General features: G+C 46.7%; 1 protein-coding gene and 1 long non-coding RNA gene across 3 annotated transcripts; one reads left to right on the top strand and one right to left on the bottom strand.

The window, feature by feature from the left end:
* The first annotated feature begins 2,480 nt into the window (after positions 1-2,480).
* LOC132388074 (uncharacterized) lies at positions 2,481-23,357 on the top strand. Of its 2 annotated transcripts, none has more exons than XR_009510136.1 (3): positions 2,481-2,572; positions 6,520-6,687; positions 21,358-23,357. It is a non-coding gene; the product is annotated as an uncharacterized LOC132388074 (long non-coding RNA). The 2 variants fall into 2 exon arrangements; XR_009510137.1 differs by lacking the exon at positions 2,481-2,572 and adding an exon at positions 3,360-3,456.
* On the bottom strand, positions 18,869-23,489 carry LOC132388071 (zinc finger protein 229-like). Its single transcript, XM_059960430.1, has 2 exons — positions 23,353-23,489; positions 18,869-20,424 (listed from the first exon to the last, which is right to left on the bottom strand). The coding sequence occupies exon 2, from the start codon at positions 20,101-20,103 to the stop codon at positions 18,898-18,900; it is 1,206 nt and encodes a 401-aa protein (XP_059816413.1). The 5' UTR covers positions 20,104-20,424; positions 23,353-23,489; the 3' UTR covers positions 18,869-18,897.
* Positions 23,490-23,882: the final 393 nt, after the last annotated feature.

The following is a 23,882-nucleotide window of genomic DNA, read 5'->3' as shown; positions in this document are numbered from 1 at the left end:
GGAGACATTTCCCCTCATCTCAGTCCCGGCCAGTCCACCCCTTTTTTCAGATACTGGGATCCCTGTTCAACTGGTAATGATGTTGTGCATTTCAATTTGTTCACCTCTCAGTCCTCGATTCTCTGAATGAAAGGGTTATCACATTTGATTTTTCTTCACATGATGACCCCACCACCCCAGGGATCAGTCAGGTGAGTATTCATTGCACTCTCGGTAACAAATACTCTCTAACCGCTTTGTGAATCATCTATGGAATTAATTTCCACCTTCTGCAGCCCCGTGTTGCCCCAACCACTCACCTCGCACCCCTGTCACTATTTCCACCTTCCCACCTCCCCCTCACCTGGATCCACCTCTCACTCCCCAGCTCTTGCCCCATCCCCACCCCTCACCTCTTTTCTCTGACTATTTCCCGACCACTCTCAGTCCAGAGGGAGGGTCTCGGCCCGAAATGTTGACGGTCCATTTCCCTCCACAGATGCTGCCCGACCCGCTGAGTTCCTCCGGCAGTTTGTTCTTTGGTCTGTATAACCCGTGTTAGTTTGGGGAGCGGGATTTTACAGCATATTCCAGGTACAATCTCAACAAAGCACAAATAATTGTCACTTTGCCCGGACCATTGGCCCCGCTTGCAGGGCAACAGTCTGCCGGTGTTTGCCCCCAATGTGGTGAATCCCTCTGCTCGGCACCACCGTGGGCTCAGACATTTCCCCAGATGAGCCCCTCCTGTCCCCACCGGGACAAACATCCTGTCCACACCCTCTCTCAGCATCTCACGCCATCTTCATCCTGTCAATAAAATCCCCGGTCTACCTCCCCGGGGAACCAGCATCAAACTGACGGGCCGAGCGGTCTCCTCCTACCTCTCAGCGATACATCAGACTCCGGCCGCAGGAGACGGTTCACAAACGCCCCCCAATTCCCTCGGAGGGAAATGGAAATAAATCAGAAAGCGGACATTAACTTTGAGGTTTTTTCCGCTCTGAGGAGGCGGTCGGCGCTTGAGCGGGAGACGAACTCAGCGGGGTAACGCCCACTCGGCTTGTCCACCTCCGCGACTGGTTGTAACGAGTGATTGACATCGCTTCTCACCAATGGGAATAGCGCAGCTCCTGAATCCTCTGTTGACAGCGGTGGGGGAGGGGCTGGTCACGTGCTTATTAGCCCAGCCGTTAAACCGATAAAGCTCGAGCACAGCAGCGCGTGGGTGACGTAAGATACCGCGCACGTGAGGGCAGATCCCGGTGTGGGGAGCCCGTGTGACGTCAGGCGCGTGAGGGGAGGAGCTGTGTGACGTCACCTGTGGGCGAGCGCTGGCATTCAAAAGCACCTTAATGGACTTTTCCGTGGGACAACAACATTAATCATGGGTTTCATCACTGAATCCAGTGTTGTGGGATGTAATGTCCCCTGTTATGTGTCCGGCTGTGCCGTGTTGTTGGTGGAGTGGGCAGCGTGGTGCTTGTCTCGATTCGGGTCACAACACCAGAATTGCCAGCGGGGTCCACACACAGTGTATTAGTCAACAGAAAACCTCTCGTCCCTGCAGTCTTTGTCTCCTGGTAAACTCAACACCCTGACAGTGTGGACCATAGATACCCCTTCCTCTCAGAGTCAGGGGATCATTCAGACAGCTGATCGCTGAGAGGAAATATATTTATTGGTCATTAAATTCACCCAGATTCGTTTGGACGGATTTGATGTGGAGTTCGGGGTGTCACAGTGAAAGGGCCGGACGGCCAAACTCTCTCCATTGTCCAAACATCCTTCCAGGTGAGGCGACACTTCACCTGTGAATCTTCCGGGGTCGCCTCTTGTGTCCGCTGCTCCCGATGCGGCCGCCTCGACAGTGATGACACCGTCTCCTCCGCAGTTGTGCGGTGTAGGGGTGTTTTTTTTTATCGGGGGTCGATATTATTGTTCACTTTTGTGCGTGAGGTGTGGGTTTTGGGGTTTGATGATTGGGATCCCGTTCTTCTTGATCTGGGGGGTGGGGTGGAAGTTTGATTTTTCTCTGTGAACGACTTTCATGCTCTTTCTTTGTTTCGTGGTTCTATGGAGAAACAAAAACTCCCTGTTATTTATGGATACCTGCTTTCATAGTAAACTAACCTTTGAACTATCCGCTCCGAGCGGGAGTTCCCCGTGTCCAAACATTTTCATTCTGATTTCCATTCCCGTTGCTACCCGGCCTGCTGTGTTCGGCAAGCATTTTGTTTGTGTTGGTTTGGATTTCAAGGATCTGCAGACTTTGTCTCGTTTGTGATTTACCTCTCCGTTGTCCTTCCGGCTTCCGACCATTGGTGGCGCTGTGCGGATCTCCGGCCAGCGGTGGCGCTGTGCGGATCTCCGGCCTTCGGCGACGATGTGCAGACCTCCGGCAGCCGGTGGCGCTGCGAAGAAACGCCTGCTGAACGCATGCGCGGTGCCGACTGCCGCTGTTGTTGGCGGTTCTCCGATTCGAGCAGGGGTGAGTAGGGAATGATCCCGGTGTTGTGTAACTCTGGGGCCGGTTGCATTGGGAAAGGGCCGGGCCCGAGCTCTGCCGGACGGCTGGAGCATGGCTGCAGTGGTAATGTTTTAGCTGCCGGAGCTGTGGGGGTGGGGGGTGCGGGAGATTGATTGATAAGTTCGTGGCCTAATTTGGAAGTTCTGAACTTATACAGCTCTCGGTACCTGCACGTTTCGTTCAACTCTTTGAGTGATTATGCAGAAAGTTTGAAGTTAATAACTTTTGTGGTATTTGTTTCAGATAATTGAAAATTGCTAGGTTTTGTAAAATTGACTCCTTCCACCTTAGGCCATGAACTTATCAATCACCCCCAGTTTGTGAAACCCAATTTGTATACATGCTCATTTCATTTACTGGGCAACTGCCTTGCCCCATTCGTGCAATGAGTAGGTGCACAAATTTGATGTGACATATATAGGGCTTCCTATAATGTCAAGCAGTAAACCAAGGTGAAAGAAATATATGAATTCCAGAGATCCACAGAAATATAGTGATAGCTAAGACATTAACAAGATTACAGCCTATCATTACATTTCAGTGTATAACTGGTAAGATTAAACATATAATACTTAATTTAATAATATGACGAAGTATTGCATGGTTGCACTTAACCTATTATCATAGAATATAATTATCAAGCAAGTAAAATAACTTTGCTTAGAAGCAAAGGGTTGTTAGTGAGAAAAATTTACTTTAGGATTAGCGGGTAATTCACGGACCACCATAGATGTAGCCTTACTAATACGATTGATTCGGAGCAGACGGCAGGGCCCGCAGCGCTTAGCAGTGTTCCTCAGAAGTATAAAAATAACAGAAATAAAGCAATTCATTTTTTTACACTTTTAGCCACCTAAATTGGAACCAAGTAATCAAGTATGAAAAAAGAAACTGTGATGAACTATTGCTAAAGCCACGAATATTGCTGAATACTAGTCTCAAAAGTGGTAGGTTGGCAACTCTGCCTCGTACCGTTTCTCTCGCAGAAATGGTTGGACGGGAAGTGTATGTGTGAGTGTCGATACAATCTCCTCACACGTTGGGTGTTACATAGTTTGACCTTTACAGATCCTGTTTAGTCTTTAAATATATAAAAAGTTAAAGAAGTTTGAATCTTTACATAAATTGTTATCGCATTTATACAAATAGAAAATCTCGTAGTTTGGAAGTGACAAATGTTAACAGGGGAGGACAGCAACCATTTGGGAGTTTTGGAAATGCATTTCATCTCGTTCATTGCCTCACTAAGTTACTCTTTTTCCTATCAACACAAAGAGAAAAAGAGCCTCTTTCCCATCAGCTACAGTTGGTGGAGCGAGGCCAAGGGGTTGATCCGCTATTAATGATAGTTGAAATGACGTAAAACTAGCTTATAGCCCAGAAATGTTTTTTTTCCATTTAGCTTGTAAAACAAAACTAAATTTATCCAGGTGTAGAAGAGGATTTTGGATGATTAGCTTGTGTATTTGATCAGAATCAGGACAAAGATGAGCGAGCAGTGAATTTTTCTTTCATTGTTTTCAACTTTTAAACTAGAGTTTCTATGTTCATACCTTGCTTAATATAACTGCTTCCTGGTATCCAACGGTACAAATTGGAAAGAGCGGGAAAATGCTTGCATTTGTGTGCAGCTATTTCTCAGCTTCCTAGGACAACGGGTCGAGCGAGAAGGAATTACACAAATACCTAAATAAAAAACAGTCACAGCTCCAGGATTTCACCAAAAACGATCAAATATCCTAATGTTATTACTGGCACTTTTCCCCACCAGCCAACACCCCCACTTCCCAACCCCTGCTTCCGTAGAGTTCCCTCTTTTTAATATGTGGCCGCTGTTAAATTACCCGCTTGTTTATTTTGACTTTTTTACAGAGGTGCCGGAGCGGTTGTCCGGTGAGCTCTGGTAGCACTGCACCTCTGAATGTATGATCCCTTCTCCCACCTGGTTCCATCTGCTTATCTCTGCTCATCTTGTTCAACCTCTGTGCAGTCTCCTAAACCCATCTTCCTGCTTCAGTGATTTACATCTCCCATCTGGGTCATCTTCGGTCCACCCTGTATCCCACCAGCTCAATGTTATATATCAGCAATCTTTCTTCAAACCTCTGTCTTCATTGTGAAGTGTTCTTTTGTACCTTTGGCCTCGCTGAGTCATTTCCAGAATCAGTTTTTGTTAGCTGGAATGCCGGAGGGTCATCGGGTCCCAGGTCTGTTGTGCATTGGTGTGGAGGTGCTCGTTTATGAACAGTGACGGGCTGACACACTGCAGCATTTTACTGGCAGCAAAGAGTACTGGGAGAGTTGGTGCTTGGGCTCTAATCCTGTGATCGGCTTTCCAGGCAAATGGAACTGCTGGTGTTTTAGCTTTGACTTTGGTTTGAGCTTCTGCAGATGGGCCGGATGGTCATCCTGCAATGAAGCAGAAATGTCGAGCAGCTGGACATTGGCTGTGGGGAAATCCCAGATTGCACTATCCAGTGTGAGATGTGGGGACGATGTGTGAGACTCTCAGGGTCAGTGAGTGGCAGATTCAGCTGTGTTGGGTCCTGGGATATCATAGTTTTTAATCCAGCTAAAGTGGAATCAGGGATCGAGCTGTTTGGGCTTGTGAGCTGTTGATCGAGTATTTCTGGTCTGGGATCAGATGTTTGTTTCTGGAGTTCCTTTGGAAGCAATGACTGCCAGTCTGAGGAGAGGATGAGTTCCCATTCCATCCTCACAGGGAGAGGCTGTGAGTAAATGGGCTGTTCCATGTTTACAACAGTAGAAATAGACCCTGAGTCTGGTGTTCAAACTGTGTTTGGAAATCACACAGTGGAAATCAGGCAGCTGTGCTGGAGATCTGCACTAAAAACTGAAAATGTTTGAACTCAATCTGATGAAATGTTATTAATTGAATTGTATTGTAAGCTGTTCCTTACCTGCAGAGTCTTTCTGGTAATTCCAGTTTCTTTTTATTTCTTGGTTTATATTTCATGAAATGGACCTGTTTTAACCTGGAAATGAAAATGGCTGTGATAGTTTGTAGGCCTCCATTAGAGTCTCTGCAGGGCTCCCCCCTCCACGCCAACGATGTTGTCCAAGGGAAGGGCATTAGGACCCACACAGCTTGGCACCGGTGTTGTCACTCAAGGACAGACACGCAGCCTCTGCCAAGGCTCGAACTAGCAACCTTCAGATCACTAGACCAATGCCTTAACCACTTGGCCACGCGCCAGCACATGTGATAGTAGAACTGTAAAGAAAGCACAACGTTTCCCTGTCAATTATCCTGGTACCAATTTTTCTGTTTTTCCTGGAAATGTGTTCAGTACAGTGTTCTTAACAAGGTTTACATGAATAATCTCAGGAATGATCGGCTTTATGTGTGAGGAGCATTTGATGGTTCTGGACCTGTGCTCGATGGAGTTCAGAGGGACGGTTGGGGTGGTGGAGGGATGTATGGTTAATAAACCTACCGAATGCTGAAAAGCCTGGATACAGTGGACATGGAGAGGATGTTTCCATTAGACGGAGAGTCTGTGATCTGACAGCACAGTCTCAGAATAAAGATGCTTCCCCTTAAAACTCAGATGAGAAACATTTATGGCCAGAAGATGTCTGATCTGTGGAATTTGTTGCCACAGAGGTTGGTTGAAGCTGCCATTTGGGTATACATATGACAGAGTTTAACATATTGATGATTGCTGAGCAGCTCAGGGTTACAGGAGGAAGGCAGGAATGTGGTGTTGGAATGAAAATCAGCCATGGTTAAATGGTGGGGCAGACCAGTTGGACCAAATCACCTGATTCTGTTCCTGTGTCTTGTGTCTTACCGTGACTGGATGATGGATCCTTCTTATCCCGTATCGTCTGTGAGATGTGAGGGACAATAAAAGATTGTTTACTGAGGTCATTACATCTGCCTTCAGTGTTTAAATCTCAGTGAGTTTTGTTCTTAATAACATTACACAGAAATGTTTAGTTCTCCTTTTCATTATTAATGTGCTTCATTGTCTCTCTGGTTAAAGTTAGACCTGTGGTGAGAGATTTATTTGAAGAAAAACCCCAACTGGAGGCAAACCACGACTGAAGACGAGGGAGCAGCAACAAGTGAACCAGCCCGAGGACTGAGAGCACCGACTGGAGAGAACCCATCTGACTCGGAGATTCCAGTGATTCAGTCAGGAGAAAGTTTGGTGAGTCTCATTCACTCAAACACTGGTCCTTTAGACATTACATTCCTGTACAAGGGAAGGTAGGAAATAGTTGGGAGTGAGACTGAATGTGCCCAGCAGAACCAGTTATGCCTCTGTCAGACCCAGTTGCAATCACTCCAGGTCTGGTAATGTGCTTCCAGCAGCCCAGCCCTTTGAAACCACTCCCATTCCCTCACAGTGGTTACTCAGTAAAAGATCTTGCATCCTCTGAAGTAGCTTTTGGTCAGATCTGAGTGGGGAGAGGGAAAGAGAGGGGAGTGTTTTTACTGACTGTCTTTCAAAAACAGTATTTGTTTGAACTTGCTGCAGACTCTCTACCCATACCCTGTACTTTCTCAACCAAATTATTGACATAGATGACAAGTAGCAATGGGTGTAACCCCAGGGAACGTCACTAAGCACGGGACTCGAGTCCAAGAAACAGCCTCTCACCATCACCCTCTGCCTCCTACCACCCAGCCATTCCCAGACTCTGGGGCTCTGTAACAAACTCAATGTTAACCGGAAGATTAGTCAGTGATTAAGATGATGAGAGAATTGTGGCCTCCTGAAAGGACAGGCGAGCTGAGCTGTCTGATTCACTGGACCAGATCCACCCTCGTTGACAACGTAATTTACCCCTTGCCCATCCACCCAGGTCATGTTACTTCCGATAACCCACAGTACCCCAACCACCCTCCGTCCCGCCAGTGGCCCCAGACCCTTCTGACCATTCATCCCACACCAACACATAGACAGGCCCCCTTCACCCACGTCCACCCTCCCAGCTTGGGGAACCACAACAAACTGATCCCGCGATCCCGACACAGTGCAAAACTAACACCAGGGATGCAAGACTGGAGAGCCCGGAGCCTCCAGCTGTCCGGCTCGGTCCCGGCCCTTTCCCACAGCAACCAGCCCTCGATTTACACAAACCCGAGATTAACCCCTTCCTCACCCCCACCTGAACAGGGGAAACACCCGCATCAGCTGGGGTTGAGCTGCAGTTGGTCCCCATATGAGTTAAAACTCCCCACTATCGGATATGGAGACCAGAATCGTACGCGGTAAAACCACATAACAATTACAGCACGGAAACAGGCCATCTCAGCATTCCTAGTGCGTGCCGAACGCTTACTCTCACCTAGTCCCACTGACCTGCACTCAGCCCATAATCCTCCATTCCTTTCCTGTCCATATACCTATACAATTTTTTTTTTAATGAAAAAATTGAACCTGCCTCTACCACTTCCACTGGAGGCTCGTTCCACACAGTTACCACTCTCTGAGTAAAGAAGTTACCCCTCATGTTACCCCTAACCTTTTGCCCCTTAACTCTCAACTCATGTCCTCTTGTTTGAATCTCCCCTACACTCAATGGAAAAAGCCTATCCACATCAACTCTATCAATCCCCGCATAATTTTAAATACTTCTATCAAGTCCCCCCTCAACCTTCTACGCTCCAAAGAATAAAGACCTAACTTGTTCAACCTTTCTCTGTAACTTAGGTGCTGAAACCCAGGTAACATTCTAGTAAATCTCTGTTCTCTGTTGACATCTTACGTATAATTTGGTGACCAGAACTGTATATAATGCTCCAAATCTGGCCTCACCAATGCCTTGTACAATTTTAACATTACATCCTAATGCTCAATGCTCAATGCTCAAAGGTCAGCATACCAAAAGCTTTCTTCATCACCACATGAGCTTTCTCCTTCAGGGAAATATGCACCATTATTCCTAGATTCCCTCACACTGTCTACAAGCTTTCTCTATTTGTGAACTAACCTCTTCTCTCCTAGTCTCTTCAATCTGATTCCCACCCCCCCAACCATTCTAGTTTAAAGTCTCCCCAGTAGCCTCCACAGATCTCCCCGCCAGGATATTGGTCCCCCTAGCTTTCAAGTGCAACCCGTTCTTTTTGTACAGGTCACACCTGTCCCAAAAGAGGTCCCAATGATCCAAAAACTTGAATCCCTGCCCCCGCTTCAATCCCTCAGCCACACATTTATCCTCCACCTCATTCCATTACTACTGTCACTGCCACGTGGCACAGGCAGTAATCCCGAGATTACTACCTTTGCAGACCTTCTTCTCAAATCCCTTCCCAACTCCCTATATTCTCCTTTCAGGACCTCTTCCCTTTTCCTACCTATGTCATTGGTACTTATATCTACCACGACCTCTGGCTCCTCACCCTCCCACTTCAGGATATCTTGGACGCGATCAGAAGTATCCCGGACCCGGCACCAGGGAGGCAAACTACCATCCAGATCTCCTGACTGCGTCCACGGAATCGCTTGTCTGACTCCCTAACTATTGAGTCCCCTATTGCTACTGCCTTCTCTTTCTCTACCCTTCTGAATTACAGGGCCGGACTCTGTGCCAGAGGCACGGCCGCTGTTGCTTCCCCCAGATAGGCTGACCCCCCCCCAACAGTACTCAAACAGGAGTACTTATTGTCAAGGGGTACAGCCACTGGGGTACTCTCTAGTACCTGACTCTTCCCCTTCCCCCTCCTAACGGTGACCCACTTGTCTACCTCCCATGGCCCCGGTGTGACCACCTGCCTGTAACTCCTCTCTATCAACTCCTCGCTCTCCCTGACCAGACGAAGGTCATCGAGCTGCAGCTCCAGTTCCCTGGCACAGTCCCTTAGGAACTGCAGCTCGACACACCAGGCGCAAATGTGAACGTCCGGGAGGCTGGGAGACTCCAGGACCTCCCACATCCGACACCGAGAACAGCAAGCTGCCCTCACACTCATAATTCCCAGCATGGAACCGTAATCGCATGGTGGATTTGTTCGGTGACTTGTGAACATACGTGATTAATGACCCTGCAACTGGGTACTGGATAAATAGTTAATCTAACAATTCAGATCATACACACCAATCTCCTTGCCTTTCTCCCTCACCCCGAGCTACTTACCCCATTTCCCTCACCACATCCTCCTCACAGTCCGTCTTCCTCATAGGGCCCTCTACTCCAGCCCTCCCTTCCTGCTCCCTCTCTCCCTCACTCTCAACTCTCCCTCACCCCTTCCTTATCATCACCCCTCTCAATCATCCGTGCTTCCTCACCGCCTCTCTCCCTCCCGCTTCTCTCTTCCCTATCCCTCTCAGTTACACTGCTACTTGACCAGCCTCCCACTCTCTTTCACCCCTTTCCTTGCGCTCTCCTTTTTTGCCACTCTCTCTACCCCTCTAGTAATAAATTGTACTCCTCTCTCTTGTTTCTCTTCATCTCCTCACTCTGTCATGCCTCTTTTCATTTCTCTCTCACTCTCTCCCCTTCTATCCATCTCTCCATCTGTTTCTCTTCCATTCTGTCTCCCATTCCACAATCCCTGTCCCTACCCCTATCACCCGCCATCCCACTCTCAATATCAGTCGCCCTCTGTCTTCCCCTCTCCATCTCCTCCTCTCTCACGCACCTCAATCAAACTTGTCTCTCACTCACTCACCTCCGCCACTCTGTAACCACCTCCATTTCCAGCTCTCAACCTCTCTCTCTCTCTCCCTACATCCCACCCTCCCACCTCTCTCAAACACTCTCCCCGCTGCCTCCCGTATCCCACACTGTCTTCCCCTCTTTCTCACCCTCTAAATCTACCACTCACCCCACGCGTTCTCCCTCTTCGCTCCCTGTCAGTCCCACTCCTCCTCCTCCTCTCTCCCGTCACACCCCACGCTTTCCACCCCATCCCATACAGTGGTATGCAAACGGCTGGGCACCACTGGTCAAACTTCCTGTTACTGTGAATAGTTCAGTGAGTAGAAGGTGAACTGGTCTCCAAAAGTCTCAAAATTAAAGACAAAATATTCAACATTTTAAGCAAGATTAGTGTATTATTAAAAACACAAAATGCTGGCAGAACTCAGCTGGCCAGAGAGCATCTATGGGAGGAGGTAGTAACGAAGTTTCAGGCCGAAACCCTTCATCAGGAGTTTAGTGTATTATTTCTGTTTTGTACAATTTTAGAGTGGGAGAAAAAAGGGAAAGGAGCACCAAGGAAAAGTTCGGGCACCCCAAGAGATTTGAACTCTCAGTTAAATTTTACCAAGGTCTCAGACCTGAATTAGCTTGTTAGGGCTATGGCTTGTTTGCAATCATCATTAGGACAGGCCAGGCTGTACAAATTGCAAAGCTTTATAAATATCCTGACTCCTCCAACCTTGTCCCAACAATCAGCAGCCATGGGCTCCTCTAAGCAGCCGCTGAGCACTCTGAAAGTTAAAATAAATGATGCCCACAAAGCAGGAGTAGGCTATAAGAAGATAGCAAAGCATTTTCAGGTAGCTGTTTCCTCAGTACATAATGTAATTAAGAACTGGCAGTTAACAGGAACGGTGGACATCAAGTTGATGTCTGGAAGACCAAGAAAACTTTCCGAAAGAGCTACTCGTAGGATTGCTGGAAAGGCAAATCAAAACCCCCGTTTGACTGTAAAAAACATTCAGGAAGATTTAGCAGACTCTGGAGTGGTGGTGCACTGTTCTACTGTGCAGTGACACCTGCACAAACATGACCTTCATGGAAGAGTCATCAGAAGAAAACCTTTCCTGCATCCTCACCACAAAATTCAGCGTCAGAGGTTTTTCTGACTGAGGGAGAGGTTGTTTTCTTGACACCAGACAGCTGTTGTTCAGAGCTCAGACAGAGTCAGCATCAAATGCTTGAGCCTGGTGCGATGGATGTGTTGAGCTGTGGAAATCACGATGCAAGAAGCATTGTAGGAAAGCCAGAAGAGCCCAGGGCATGGAATTGTGATATCGTAGGCATTACTGGGAATTGGTTGCACCCAACAGTCTGAGGAATCTGGAGGAACAAATTTGTAGAGAGTTCACAGACTATACCAAGAAAAAAAAAGTTGATATAGTAAGTGATTTTAACTTTCCATATATTGACTGGGACTCCCATACTGTAAAAGGACTAGCTGGGGTAGAGCTTGTCAAATGCTCCTTAATCAGTACATAAAACATCCGGCGTAGAATTGTGCAATAAGCTGTTGGGAAACGATCTAGGGCTGGTGACAAAAATTAGTGAATGGGAACACTTTGTGTATAGTGATCATAATGCCATGAGATTCCAAGTAAGTATGGAAAAACAGAGGTCTGGACCTCTCTTGAGATTCTAAATTGGAGAAAGATCAATGTTTATGGTATTTGCAAGGATTTGAAAAGTGTGGACTGGGACAGGCTGTTTTCTGCAAAGGAGTACTTGGTAAGTGGGGGTTCTTCAGAAGTGAAATTTTGAGGGTGCAGAGTTTGTATGCACCTACCAAAATAAATGTTGAAAGGTAACTGGTGCAGGGAACCTTTGTTTTCAACTGATATCGAGGCCCCGGATATTTTGTTCCTCTAAATTCCTCAGGCTGTTGGGTGCTACCAAGACACATTAATGACTACAATATCATACTCCCACACCCTGAGCTCATCTGACTTTCTTTAGTTGACTTCTGTTGGTTTCTTAAAGCTTCCCAATGTTTTTTGCTCTATTATTTGCCCTCTCTTTGGCTTTTATGTTGGCTTAGGCTTCTCATTTCAGCCACAGTTGTGTCCTCCTGCCTTTCCAATGCTTCCAATTCTTTGGGATGTGTCTATCACTCACCTCCCGAGTTGCTCCCAGAAACTCCAGCCATTGCTGCTCCATCGTCATTCCTACCAGACTCCCCTTCCAGTCAGGTTTGGCCAGCTTCTCTGTCACAGAAACATGGAGAAGGTCAGAACAGAAACATGCCCACTCTGGCCGATCAGAATGGTAATCTATATGGGAGAAAAAATAGATGGGGGTGGTTTTAAATAGTAGTTTTGCATCCGTATTTACTCAGGAGATGGACACAGAGTTGATAGAGGTGAGGCAAGGCAGCATCAAATTCAGAGAGCATGGACAGATTACAGAGGTGGAGGTGTTTGCTGGCTTAAGGCAAATTAGCATGGATAAATCCCCAGAGCCTGACTAGTTGTTCCCAAGGACCCTGCGGAACACAAGTGCAGAAATTTTTGGGGTCCAAGCAAAGATATTGAAATAATTCTTAGTGACAGGTGAGGCACTGGAGGATTGGAGGACAGACAATGTTGTTCGACTGTTCGAGAGGGGGTCTAAGGATAAATGAGAAAATGTTACGTTAGTAAGCGTGACATCAGTAGTGGGAAAGTTATTAGAACATATGTGCAGGAACCGGATATATAAGTATTTGGATAGATGTGGACTGATTAAGGATAGACAGCATGGTTTTGTGCATGGTGGGTCATGTCTAACCAGTCTTACAGAGTCTCTCGAGGAAGTTATCAGGAATGTGGCTGAGGGCAAGGCAGTGGATGTTGTCTACATGGACTTTAGCAAGGCACTTGACAAAGTCTCATATGGGAGGTTGGTCAAGAAGGTTCAGTCATTCAGCATTCAAGATGAGACAGTAAATTGGATGAGACACTGTCTGTGGGAGAAGCCAGTATGGTAGCAGATGGTTGCCTCTCTGACTGGAACCTGTGACTGGTGGTTGCCAAAGGGATCAGTGGTGGATCTGTTGTTGTTTGTCATCTATATCAGTAATCTGGATGATAAGATGGTTAGGGATCAGCAAATTGGAGGATGAAACCGAGACTGGGGATTCAGCGGACTGTGAGAAGACTATCATGGCTTGTAGTGCGAACTGGACCAGGTGGAAATATGGCTTGAGAAATGGAAAATGGAATTCAATGCAGAGAAGTGCGAGATGTTGCATGTTGGTAGGACCTACCAGGGTGGGTGTTACGCAGTGACTGGTCGGACATGTAGGAGTGTTGTTGATGAAAGGGATCTGGGAATACAGGCCTATGTTTCACTAAAAGTGGTGTCACAGTTCGATAGGGACGGAAAGAAAGATTTTGGCACATAGTCCTTCATAAACCAAAGTACTGGATGGTATGTTGTGTTGACTTTGTACAAGACATTGGTGATGCCTAATCTGGAGTATTTAGTGCAGTTTTGGTCATCAACCTACAGGAAAGATGTAAAAGGGGTTCAGAGATTTCAGAGAAATGCCAGGTCTGGAGGACTTGGGTTATAAGGAGAGACTGAAACAGGTCAGGACTTTATTCCTTGGAATGTAGAAGATTGAGGGGAGATTTGATGGAGGTATACCACAATTATGAGGGTTATAGATGGGGTAAATGCAAGCTGGCTTTCTCCACTGAGATGGGGTGGGACTACAACCAGAAGCCATGGGTTAAGGGTGAAAGGTGAAAGGTTAATTGGAACATGAGGGGAATATTCTTCACACAGATCCGGGTGTGGGATGAGCAGCCAGCAGAAGTGGTGCATGCGAGCTCAATTTCAAAATTTAAGAGGTTTGCATAGGTACTTGGATGAAAGGGGTATGGGAGTAGAAAGTTTAAATAGTTCAACACCAACTGGGCCTGTTTCTGTGTTGTACTTTTCCATGACAAGAACCTTAAATAATACTATCATTCACTCGAATTCCTTTAAGAGCTGTGCAGACCAACCATATATCTGAGTAGGAGAAATCCTCAATTCCAGAGTTTCTCCATGTCTCTCTAACGTTGAGGCAAGTTACTGCAGTGGTTTGCCATTACCTTCTGCTGGGTGAGGGGCCAAAGAGATCACCAGCTCATAACCCAGCACGGATGGAATGCGTGCAGGGGAGCCGGCTGGATTCGAACTCAGGACCTTTCATCTCAAAGTCTGGCGCTGATGCGCCATGAGAGGGTTTCTGTTACTGTGGGGCCTGATACCCTTTCAGCTCAGAGGGAACAGGGAATAATACCATTGAAGAGAGTCAAACTGAGCCGTCACATATTGGAGATGGCAGAAGTACCCCACCCTTATAGAGCATCAGAGAGTTTGTGGGTTTTTCCAGATACCAGCACTGTGCCCGGTTCGAAGATGATTTCGCTCTCCAACTTGTGTTGAACTTCACTGTAACAGTGTGATACCAAATCAAACCTTGGCAACTCAAGTGATCTCATATCAAATGTTGTCCTTCACCCACTGATGGATTTTAATTTTTTTTACAGGTTAAAAACGACAAGGAATTTGTCTATGGGAATTCAAACACAACACACCAGTTGTGCTGTCTCTGTTTAGATACTTAAGGAGCAAGAGATTCCTGCTCAGACTGTGGGGAGAGATTCACTCGGTCATCTGACCAACTGACACGTCCGTCATTTTACACAGGGGAGAGACCGTTCACCTGCTCAGACACTGGGAATGGATTCACTCAGTAATCTCAACTGAAGCTACACACTGGGCAAGGCCATTCAACTATTCTGTGTGTGGGAACGGGTTCAGTCGGTCTTCCCACCTGTGGACACACCAGTCAGTTCACACTGAGTAGAGGCTGGTCATCTGCTGAATTTGTGGGGAAGGATTCACTCGGTCATCTGACCTAATGGCTCACCAGCGAGTTCTCACCGGGGAGCGGCCGTTCACCTGCTCAGAATGTGGGAAGAGATTCACTCAGTTATCCAGCCTACAGAGACATCAGCGAGTTCACACTGGGGAGAAGCCGTTCACCTGCTCAGAATGTGGGAAGGGATTCACTCGGTCATCCCACCTACTTGAACACCTGCGAGTTCACACTGGGGAGAAGCCATTCTCCTGCTCAGAATGTGGGAAGGGATTCACTCAGTTATCCAACCTGCAGAGACATCAGCGAGTTCACACTGGGGAGAAGCCGTTCACCTGCTTACAATGTGGGGAAGGATTCACTGATTCATCCAGCAGACTGAAACATCAGCGAGTTCATACCAGGCAGCGGCTGTTCACCTGCTCAGACTGTGGGAAGGGATTCACTTACACATCTAATCTGAAGGTACATCAGCGAGTTCACACTGGTGAGAGGCTGTTCACCTGCTCAGTCTGTGGGAAGGGATTCACTCAGTCATCCAAACTACAGAGTCATCAGCGAGTTCACACTGGGGAGAAGCCGTTCACCTGCTCAGTCTGTGGGAAGGGATTCACTCAGTCATCTACCCTACTGGTACATCAGCGAGTTCACACTGGGGAGAAGCCATTCACCTGCTCAGAATGTGGGAAGAGATTCACTCGATCATCCCACCTACTTGAACACCTGCGAGTTCACACTGGGGAGAAGCCATTCTCCTGCTCAGAATGTGGGAAGGGATTCACTCAGTCATCTACCCTACTGGTACATCAGCGAGTTCACACTGGGGAGAAGCCATTCACCTGCTCAGTCTGTGGGAAGGGATTCACTCGGTCATCTGGTCTCGAAAAACACCAGCAGGTTCACACTGGGTAGAGGCCGTTCACCTGCTCAGACTTGACAAAACTGTTTGACCAGGAAACAGAAATCTGGGAGCTTTGAGCTGGAACAGCAAGAGCAATAACCTGGAGTCCTGAAAAAGGAAGGAAATCAAGTTGAGATAAAAAAACATCAAAGCATCACTAAAAAGTTGTACTTTCACCTGCAGAGGGAATCAGACATGGCTGATCAAGCTATTGGGAAATCAGTTGAGCAACTCAAGCTAGAGAGAATGACAGCAAAACGATTGTTTTCTCGTCTGGCCAACAGTATTACCAGGACCTATGAAGACATGTCTGAAGAGGAGCTCAGAGTGAGTTTCAATAAACTCACAATAGAAGCCGAGAAAGTCATGGAAGCCAATGACGATGCGGAGGCCGGACTCACTGCAGAACGGGAGGTGAAGCTGAACACAGAGAAAGTAGCTGTGTTAACTGAACAGCAAAAAGCCGACCTGGCAAAGATGGCAAATGAGAGGTTGATCCGGGAGACTCTTTGGACCAACTTTGGAAATGTTGAGTTGCTCATAGCACTACAAGCAGCAGAGGATGAATGTGAAGACGTCGCTGCTGTACAACCCGATGGCCACCAGGAGGCGTATGGCTTCATGCTTAACCATCTGCAAGGACTGGTAAAGACAGCGAAGGAGGTGGGAACGATGGAACCGGCCAGGGGATCGGAAGCACCTTCAGAGTCGCCTAAAGGGGCTCGAACTCCAAATCCCCAAGCTAGTTTCCAAGAAGGCCCACTTCATACAGGCAAGGAGAAAGGAGGATGCTGAAAGACTAACACCGACGGCATTGGGCTTTTCCTCCAATTTTCCCACGCCAGCCATCAGACTGAAACCGACGGCCCTTCCCAAGTTTACTGGCGGCAGACGTGATTTTCACAGGTGGAGAAAGGACTGGGAAGCACTCCAGAGGCAGAGAGAGCCAACCGGTTCAAGAGAGGTGGAAAAGGTTCAACTGCTGGACAGTCTTGACGACAAAGTCAGAAGAGACCTTCGCCTCAAAACTTATAAAACTGCAGATGACATCTTCTGTGTTCTAGAAAACCGCTATGGAAATCGAGCATGGAAATCGGAAGTGGGATAGTATTGCCGCAGCATGCGAGCAAAAATGCGGGGGTTGCGGCTGCGGAAACTGCCAGCCGGGCGGCAAAGGAATGACTCTTGCTGAAGAGAGGGAACTTGTATACAAATTCATATACAAAAAAAAATCAAAGCAATAGTGATAAGGGAGAAAGAAAGGCATGAATATTGACTTCTGTACCTTCCGTTAATGCCCCTCCTCCCCTTCTTACCTCATCCCTGACAAGCTTAGTTGCCCATCACTCCACTTGTTCTCCATCTCCCTCTGGTGCTCCCCTCCACCTTTCTTCCTCCCTAGGCCTCCTGTCCCATGATCCTTTCCCTTCTCCAGCGCTGTATCACTTTTGCCAATCACCTGTCCAGCTTTCAGCTTCACTCCACCCCCTCCGGTCCTCTCCTATCATTTTGCATTTCCCCCTCCCCCAACTGCTTTCAAATCTCTTAGTATCTTTCCTTTCTGTTAGTTCTGACGAAGGGTCTCGGCCAGAGACGCTGACAGCGCTTCTCCCTATAGATGCTGCCTGGCCTGCTGTGTTCCACCAGCATTGTGTGTGTGTTGTTTGAATTTCCAGCATCTGCAGATTTGAAAGTATACCTGTGTTATCCTTGTAGTTAAAGACCACTTCTGTATTAGATTAGACTCTGTAATGTGCTTTACTAGTGAATTTTCAACCCGGTGAAGATTCTTTGAAGGGTGGGGGTGCTATTTGTGCTGAACAGACCTGATGGAAATGGGGTCCAGAGCTGACCCTTCCCCCCCCACCTTTTGAGGACTATGCAGCTAATGAGAGTGAGAGAGAGATGAAGAACAGAGGTAGAGATATCTGCTACAGATAAGAGAGAGACGACTGATTTAGGTATTATGGCTGCTTCACTGATGGACAGGTAAACGAAACCTTTTGCTGCAGGGACACTTCTTTGCTCGTTAACATTCCTGAAGAGACAGCAGGAGTGGCCTAGTTTGATGGACATAGACATATTGAGTTGATGGATGGCTGATACCCCGTCAGTGGGGATAAAAGACGGGTCTGGGGAGACACTCTTCAAACACACCAGTGGACACTGACCGAGTGTTGTGCACCCACAGGAAGGTGGGGGCTTAGAGGACCGAATCAGAAGATCGGTCACAAAGGCTCACAGTGTGACGGCAGGGCTGGTGGGGACTTGTGTGTTTGTCCAGTCATGCCAGGGTGATGAGTCCACCACTGAAGAACAGTCTAGCTGAGAACGGAGGGGTCATAACCGAATGACCACAATGGTACAACAGAATAAGAAGACAACAGAAGGTTTGCTTGCTGCAGCTGCCCAATCTCTTGGTCGCTTTCTGCCCCCCCCCTCTCTCTCTCCAATTGCAGCACAGCAACAGCTACCTCAGCATGGACGAACTGAACTGAACTTTATATTCTCTTATGACTATTCATCTACCCCTAGATATTGATAGAGCTTGTTTATTATTGCTAACCTGTTTTATATGTATATTGCATTATTGATACTCTTTGGCTTATTTTACTAATAAACACCTTTAGTTAAAGTACCACCAGACACCAATGTATCTGTCCATTTCTGCTGGTCTGTTAACCCAGTTACTGGGTACGTAACAGCATACTTTACTTAGTATTATTTAATTATTTATGGTTTCATATTGCTATATTTCCTGTTCTTGGTTGGTACGACTGTCACAAAACCCAATTTCCCTCAGGAACAATAAAGTATGTCTGTGTCTGATTACTGAGTTAATTGCTTACCACATTCACAGCAGGTGAACGGACACTCCCCGGTAAGAACTCAATGATGCCTACTTGGTTGATTTGGCTGAGGAAATCTTTTCCCGAAGTCTGAGCAGGTGATCAGCCTCTACCCAGTGTGAATTCGCTGATGTACCTTCAGCTTAGATGACCGAGTGAATCCCTTCCCACAGTCTGAACAGGTGAATGGCCGCTCCCCGGTGTGAATTCGCTGGTGTGCTAGTAGGTCGGATGACCGAGTGAATCCCTTCCCACAGTCTGAGCAGGTGAATGGCCGCTCCCCGGTGTGAATTCGCTGGTGTGCTAGTAGGTCGGATGACCGAGTGAATCCCTTCCCACAGTTTGAGCAGGTGAATGGCCGCTCCCCGGTGTGAACTCGTTGGTGTGCCAGTAGGTCGGATGACCGAGTGAATCCCTTCCCACAGTCCGAGCAGGTGAATGGCCTCTCTACAGTGTGAACTCTCTGATGTACCTTCAGTTGAGATGATTCAGTGAATCCCTTCCCACAGTCTGAGCAGGTGAACAGCCAGTCACCAGTGTGAACTGACTGGTGTCTCAGTAACTGAGATGACCGGGTGAATCCCTTCCCACAGTCTGAGCAGGTGAACGGCCTCTCCCCAGTGTGAACTGACTGGTGTACCTTCAGATGGGATGAGCAAATGAATCCTTTCCCACAGTCCGAGCAGATGAACGGCCTCTCTCCAGTGTGAACTCTCTGATGTACCTTCATTTGGGATGACCAAGTGAATCTCTTCCCACACTCTGAGCAGGTGAACGGCCTCTCCCCGGTGTGAACTCGCTGATGCACCTTCAGTTGGGATAAGCAAGTGAATCCCTTCCCACAGTCTGAACAGGTGAACGGCCTCTCTCCGGTGTGAACTCGCTGATGTTCCTTCAGATGGGATGACCGAGTGAATCCCTTCCCACAGTCTGAGCAAGTGAATGGCCTCTCCCCGGTGTGAACTCGCTGATGTACCTTCAGTTGGGATGACCGAGTGAATCCCTTCCCACAGTCTGAGCAGGTGAATGGCCTCTCTCCGGTGTGAACTCGCTGATGTACCTTCAGTTGGGATGACCGAGTGAATCCCTTCCCACAGTCTGAGCAGGTGAATGGCCTTTCGCCAGTGTGAACTGACTGGTGTGTGAGTAGGTCGGATGACTGAGTGAATCCCTTCCCACAGTCTGAGCAAGTGAGTGGTCTCTCTCCAGTGTGAACTCTCTGACGTGCCTTCATTTGGAATGACCAAGTGAATCTCTTCCCACAGTCTGAGCAGGTGAATGGCCGCTCTCTGGTGTGAACTCGCTGGTGAGCCATTAGGTTAGATGACAAAATGAATCTTTCCCCACAAATTCAGCAGATGAAGAGCTTCTGCCCAGTGTGATCTGACTAGTGTGTCCACAGGTGGGAAGACGACTGAATCCTTTCTCACAAACAGAACTGGTGAATGGCCTTGTCCCAGTGCGAACTTGCTGATGTACCTTCAATTGAAATGACCGAGTAAATCCCTCGCCACAGTCTGAGCAGGAAGGATAATCGAGTGAATCCCTTGCTCCACTTCTTAAATATCAAAAGAGACAGCAAAACGTGTGTGTTATGTTATACATTCCCGTAGACAAATTCCTTGTCATTTTTAACCTGTGAAAAGATTTACAAAATCCATCAATTGGTGTAGAACAACATTTCAGCTGAGATCACTTGAATTGTCAAGGTGTGTTCTGACATCACACTGTTACAGTGAAGTTTAACCCAATTTGGAGAGAGAAATCACCTTCTAACTGGGCACAGTGCAGGTATCTGGAATGACCATTAAACTCTCTGATGCTCTTCCTGTCTCTATAAGAATGGGTCATCTCTGCCATCTCCAATCTGTGACCTGCCTCAGTTTGACTCTCTCGATTGGTATTATTCCCTGTTCCCACTGAGATGCATGGATTCCTCCCCCACAGTAACTGAAACACTCTCACACAAATAGCCGGCAGTGCATTCCACGCACCCACCACTCTCTGTGTAAAAAAACTTACCCCTCACATCCCCTCGGTATATATTTCTAAGCACCTTAAAACTATGTCCCCTCGTGTTAGTGATTTCAGCCCTGGGAATAAACCTCTGGATATCCACATGATCAATACCCCTCATCAGCTTATACACCTAAAAATGCTCTAAACATAAAAAATTAAATTATACATTGCTTTGTGCATTTGTCAGAAGTATACAACATTATGAGGGTAAAGATAGGTTAAATGGAAGGAGGATTTTCCACTGAGGTTGGGTGCAATGATAACCAGAAGTCATAGGTAAGTGGAGAAGGTGAAAATTTAATGGGAACATTTGGAAAAGCTCTTTACTGAAATGGTTGTGAGAGGGTGGAATGAGATGTCAGCACAAGTGGTGAATATGAGCTCGGTTTCACCATTTAAAAGAAGTTTGGATGGGAGTGTGGATGGTAGGGGTATGGAGGGCGATGGTCCCAGTGCAGGTAGTTGCACAGCTTAAATGTTTTTTTCAGCATTGACTAGATGGGCCAAATAGCCTATTTCTCTACTGAACTTCTCCATGTTTCTGTGACAGAGAAGCTGTTGAAGCTTGTTTGGAAGGGAAAAGGGAGGAGTGACAACGGAGCAGCAATGGCTGGAGTTTCTGGGAGCATTTTGGAAGCTGAGTCATCGATGCATCCCAAAGAAGTGGAAGCATTGGAAAGGCAGGAGGACACAACCGTGGCTGAAATGAGAAGCCAAAAACAACATAAAAGCCAAAGAGAGGGGAAAACAAAAGAGCAAACATTATTTGGAAGCTTTTAGAACCTAACAGAAGACAACTAAAAAAAAGTCAGATGAGCGCAGGAAGTGGAATTATGATTTGTAGTCATTAATGAGTCTTGGCAGCACCCAACAGTCTGAGGCATTTAGAGGAACAAAATATCCGGGGCCTCAATATTTCCTGAAAATCAAGGTTCCCTGCACTGGTTACGTTTCAACTTTTATGTTTTTAGGCACATACAAACTCTACACTCTCAAAATTTCACTTCTCAATGCCTCCCACTTACCAAGTACTCCTTTGCCAGGAAACAGACTGTCCCAAGCCACACTTGTCAGATCCTTCCTGATACCATCAAAATTGACTTTTCTCCAATTTAGAATCTCAACCCGTGGTCCAGACCTCTCTTTCTCTATCTTTATTTTGAATTTCATGGCATTATGATCACTAATTTCTGTCACAGGCCCTGATCATTTCCTAACAGCTTATTGCACACTTCTACGTCAGGAATTTTACATACTGATTAAGGGCACATTTGAGAAACTCTACCCCATCTACCCCTTTTACACTATTCGAGTCCCAATCAATACAGGTAGTCCCTGAGTTACAAATGTCCGACTTACGAGCAACTTGTACTTACGAACCGAGGAAGGAGAATGCAGTCCACCATTTTAAGTCATTGCCTCTAACACTGTGTTGAGTGTTTAACTTTGTATTGGGCTTAAATTTTTCTTAGTAAGATTTACCCTGACACCACAAACCCCTCCCACCATTCCTGTCAGCTGGTGGCGCAGTCAGCTCAGCACTGGGCTAGAGAACGGAGGTTCTCGAGTTTGTTTTAGTGACAGACTGCTCCCGTGCCGGGTTGATGTCGATCCAGTGACTCCCGTACCCTCCATGCAGGGTTGATGTTGAGCTCGCGACTCGACCTTGTAAAAAAAACACTGCCACCTCCAGTTTAAATTCCCACACAGAACATTGTGGAGGATCAAATACCCAAACCGAGCACAGCCCCCACTTGTCCCATTTAACCTGTCTCAGTGTACAGTTTAGGACCTGGGGAATTTAGTGTTGCAGTTCTTTGGACCCAGTGAAGCTTTGGAGCTGACAGAGGTCAGCACCCACCGCCTGCAGTGTTTCTGTTCCACTGACAGCAAGCAATCGCACTTGAAAATAAAGTGTGAATAAGAAAGCATTTGGAAAGAGGTGAAATGCCATCCGTCACTGGAAAAGCATTAGGCTACAGTCGGTCAACTATTGTAACAATTTTAAATGATAATGGATAAAGTGAGAATAATGGAGCATGTGAAAGTCCCTGCCCCGATGAAAGCTATAATTATTACTAAGCCACACAATAGTTTAATTATTGGAATACATACTTATAAGTGTTTTATATACATAGAAAAGTAAAATATATACTGTATACTAAGACAAACGTTTGACTAACTGACACTAAATAATACTGGATGTACTTGTTCCAACATACGTACAAATCTGGCTTAAAGACGGACTCAGGAATGGAACTCATATGTAACCCGGGGACTGCCTGTATATCAAAAGTTAAAATCCCTTACTGAATCAACTTTTCTTTCTTGGCATGGTCTGCAATCTCTCTACAAATTTGTTCCTCTAAATCCCTCAGACTATTGGGTGTAAACAAGTTCCAATAATGTCTATAATATCATAATTCCCTTTCCTGAGCTCATCGGGCTTTCCTACGATGCTTCTTGCATTGTGATATACACAGCTCAGCACATTCATCGTACCATGCTCAACCATGACTTCAATGTTTGACTAAATGAGACTCACCAAACTTTCTCCTGACTGAATCAATGGAAACTCTGAGTCAGGAGTGTTCTCTCGTTGATGCTCTCAGTCCTCGCGCTGGTTCACTTGTTGCTGTTCCCGTCTTCAGCCGTTGTTTGCTTCCAGTTGGGGCCTTTCTTCCAATAGACCTCTCACCGCAGGTCGAACTTTAACCAGAGAGATAATAAAGCACATTAACAATAAAAAGGAGAACCAAACATTTCTGCTTAATATTACTAAGAACAAAACTCACTGAAAGTTAAAAGTTGAATGCAGATATAATGATCTCAGCAAACAATCTTTTATTGTCCCTTACACGTCACAAAAAGATATGGGATAAGGAGCAATCATTCAGTCAGGAACAGAAGTAGATGATTCAATCAATCTGGTCTGCCCCACCATTCAACCATGGTTAATTTTTATTCCAACACAATATTCCTGCCTTCTTCCTGTAACCCTGCAGCTACTTAGCCATCTGGAATATATCAATCTCTGTCATAAATATACCTCAACCAACCTCTGCTGCAACAAAT

Source organism: Hypanus sabinus, unplaced genomic scaffold (assembly GCF_030144855.1).
Source record: "Hypanus sabinus isolate sHypSab1 unplaced genomic scaffold, sHypSab1.hap1 scaffold_262, whole genome shotgun sequence".
Taxonomy (NCBI): Eukaryota; Metazoa; Chordata; class Chondrichthyes; order Myliobatiformes; family Dasyatidae; genus Hypanus; species Hypanus sabinus.
This window is presented reverse-complemented; position numbering and strand designations above follow the sequence as displayed.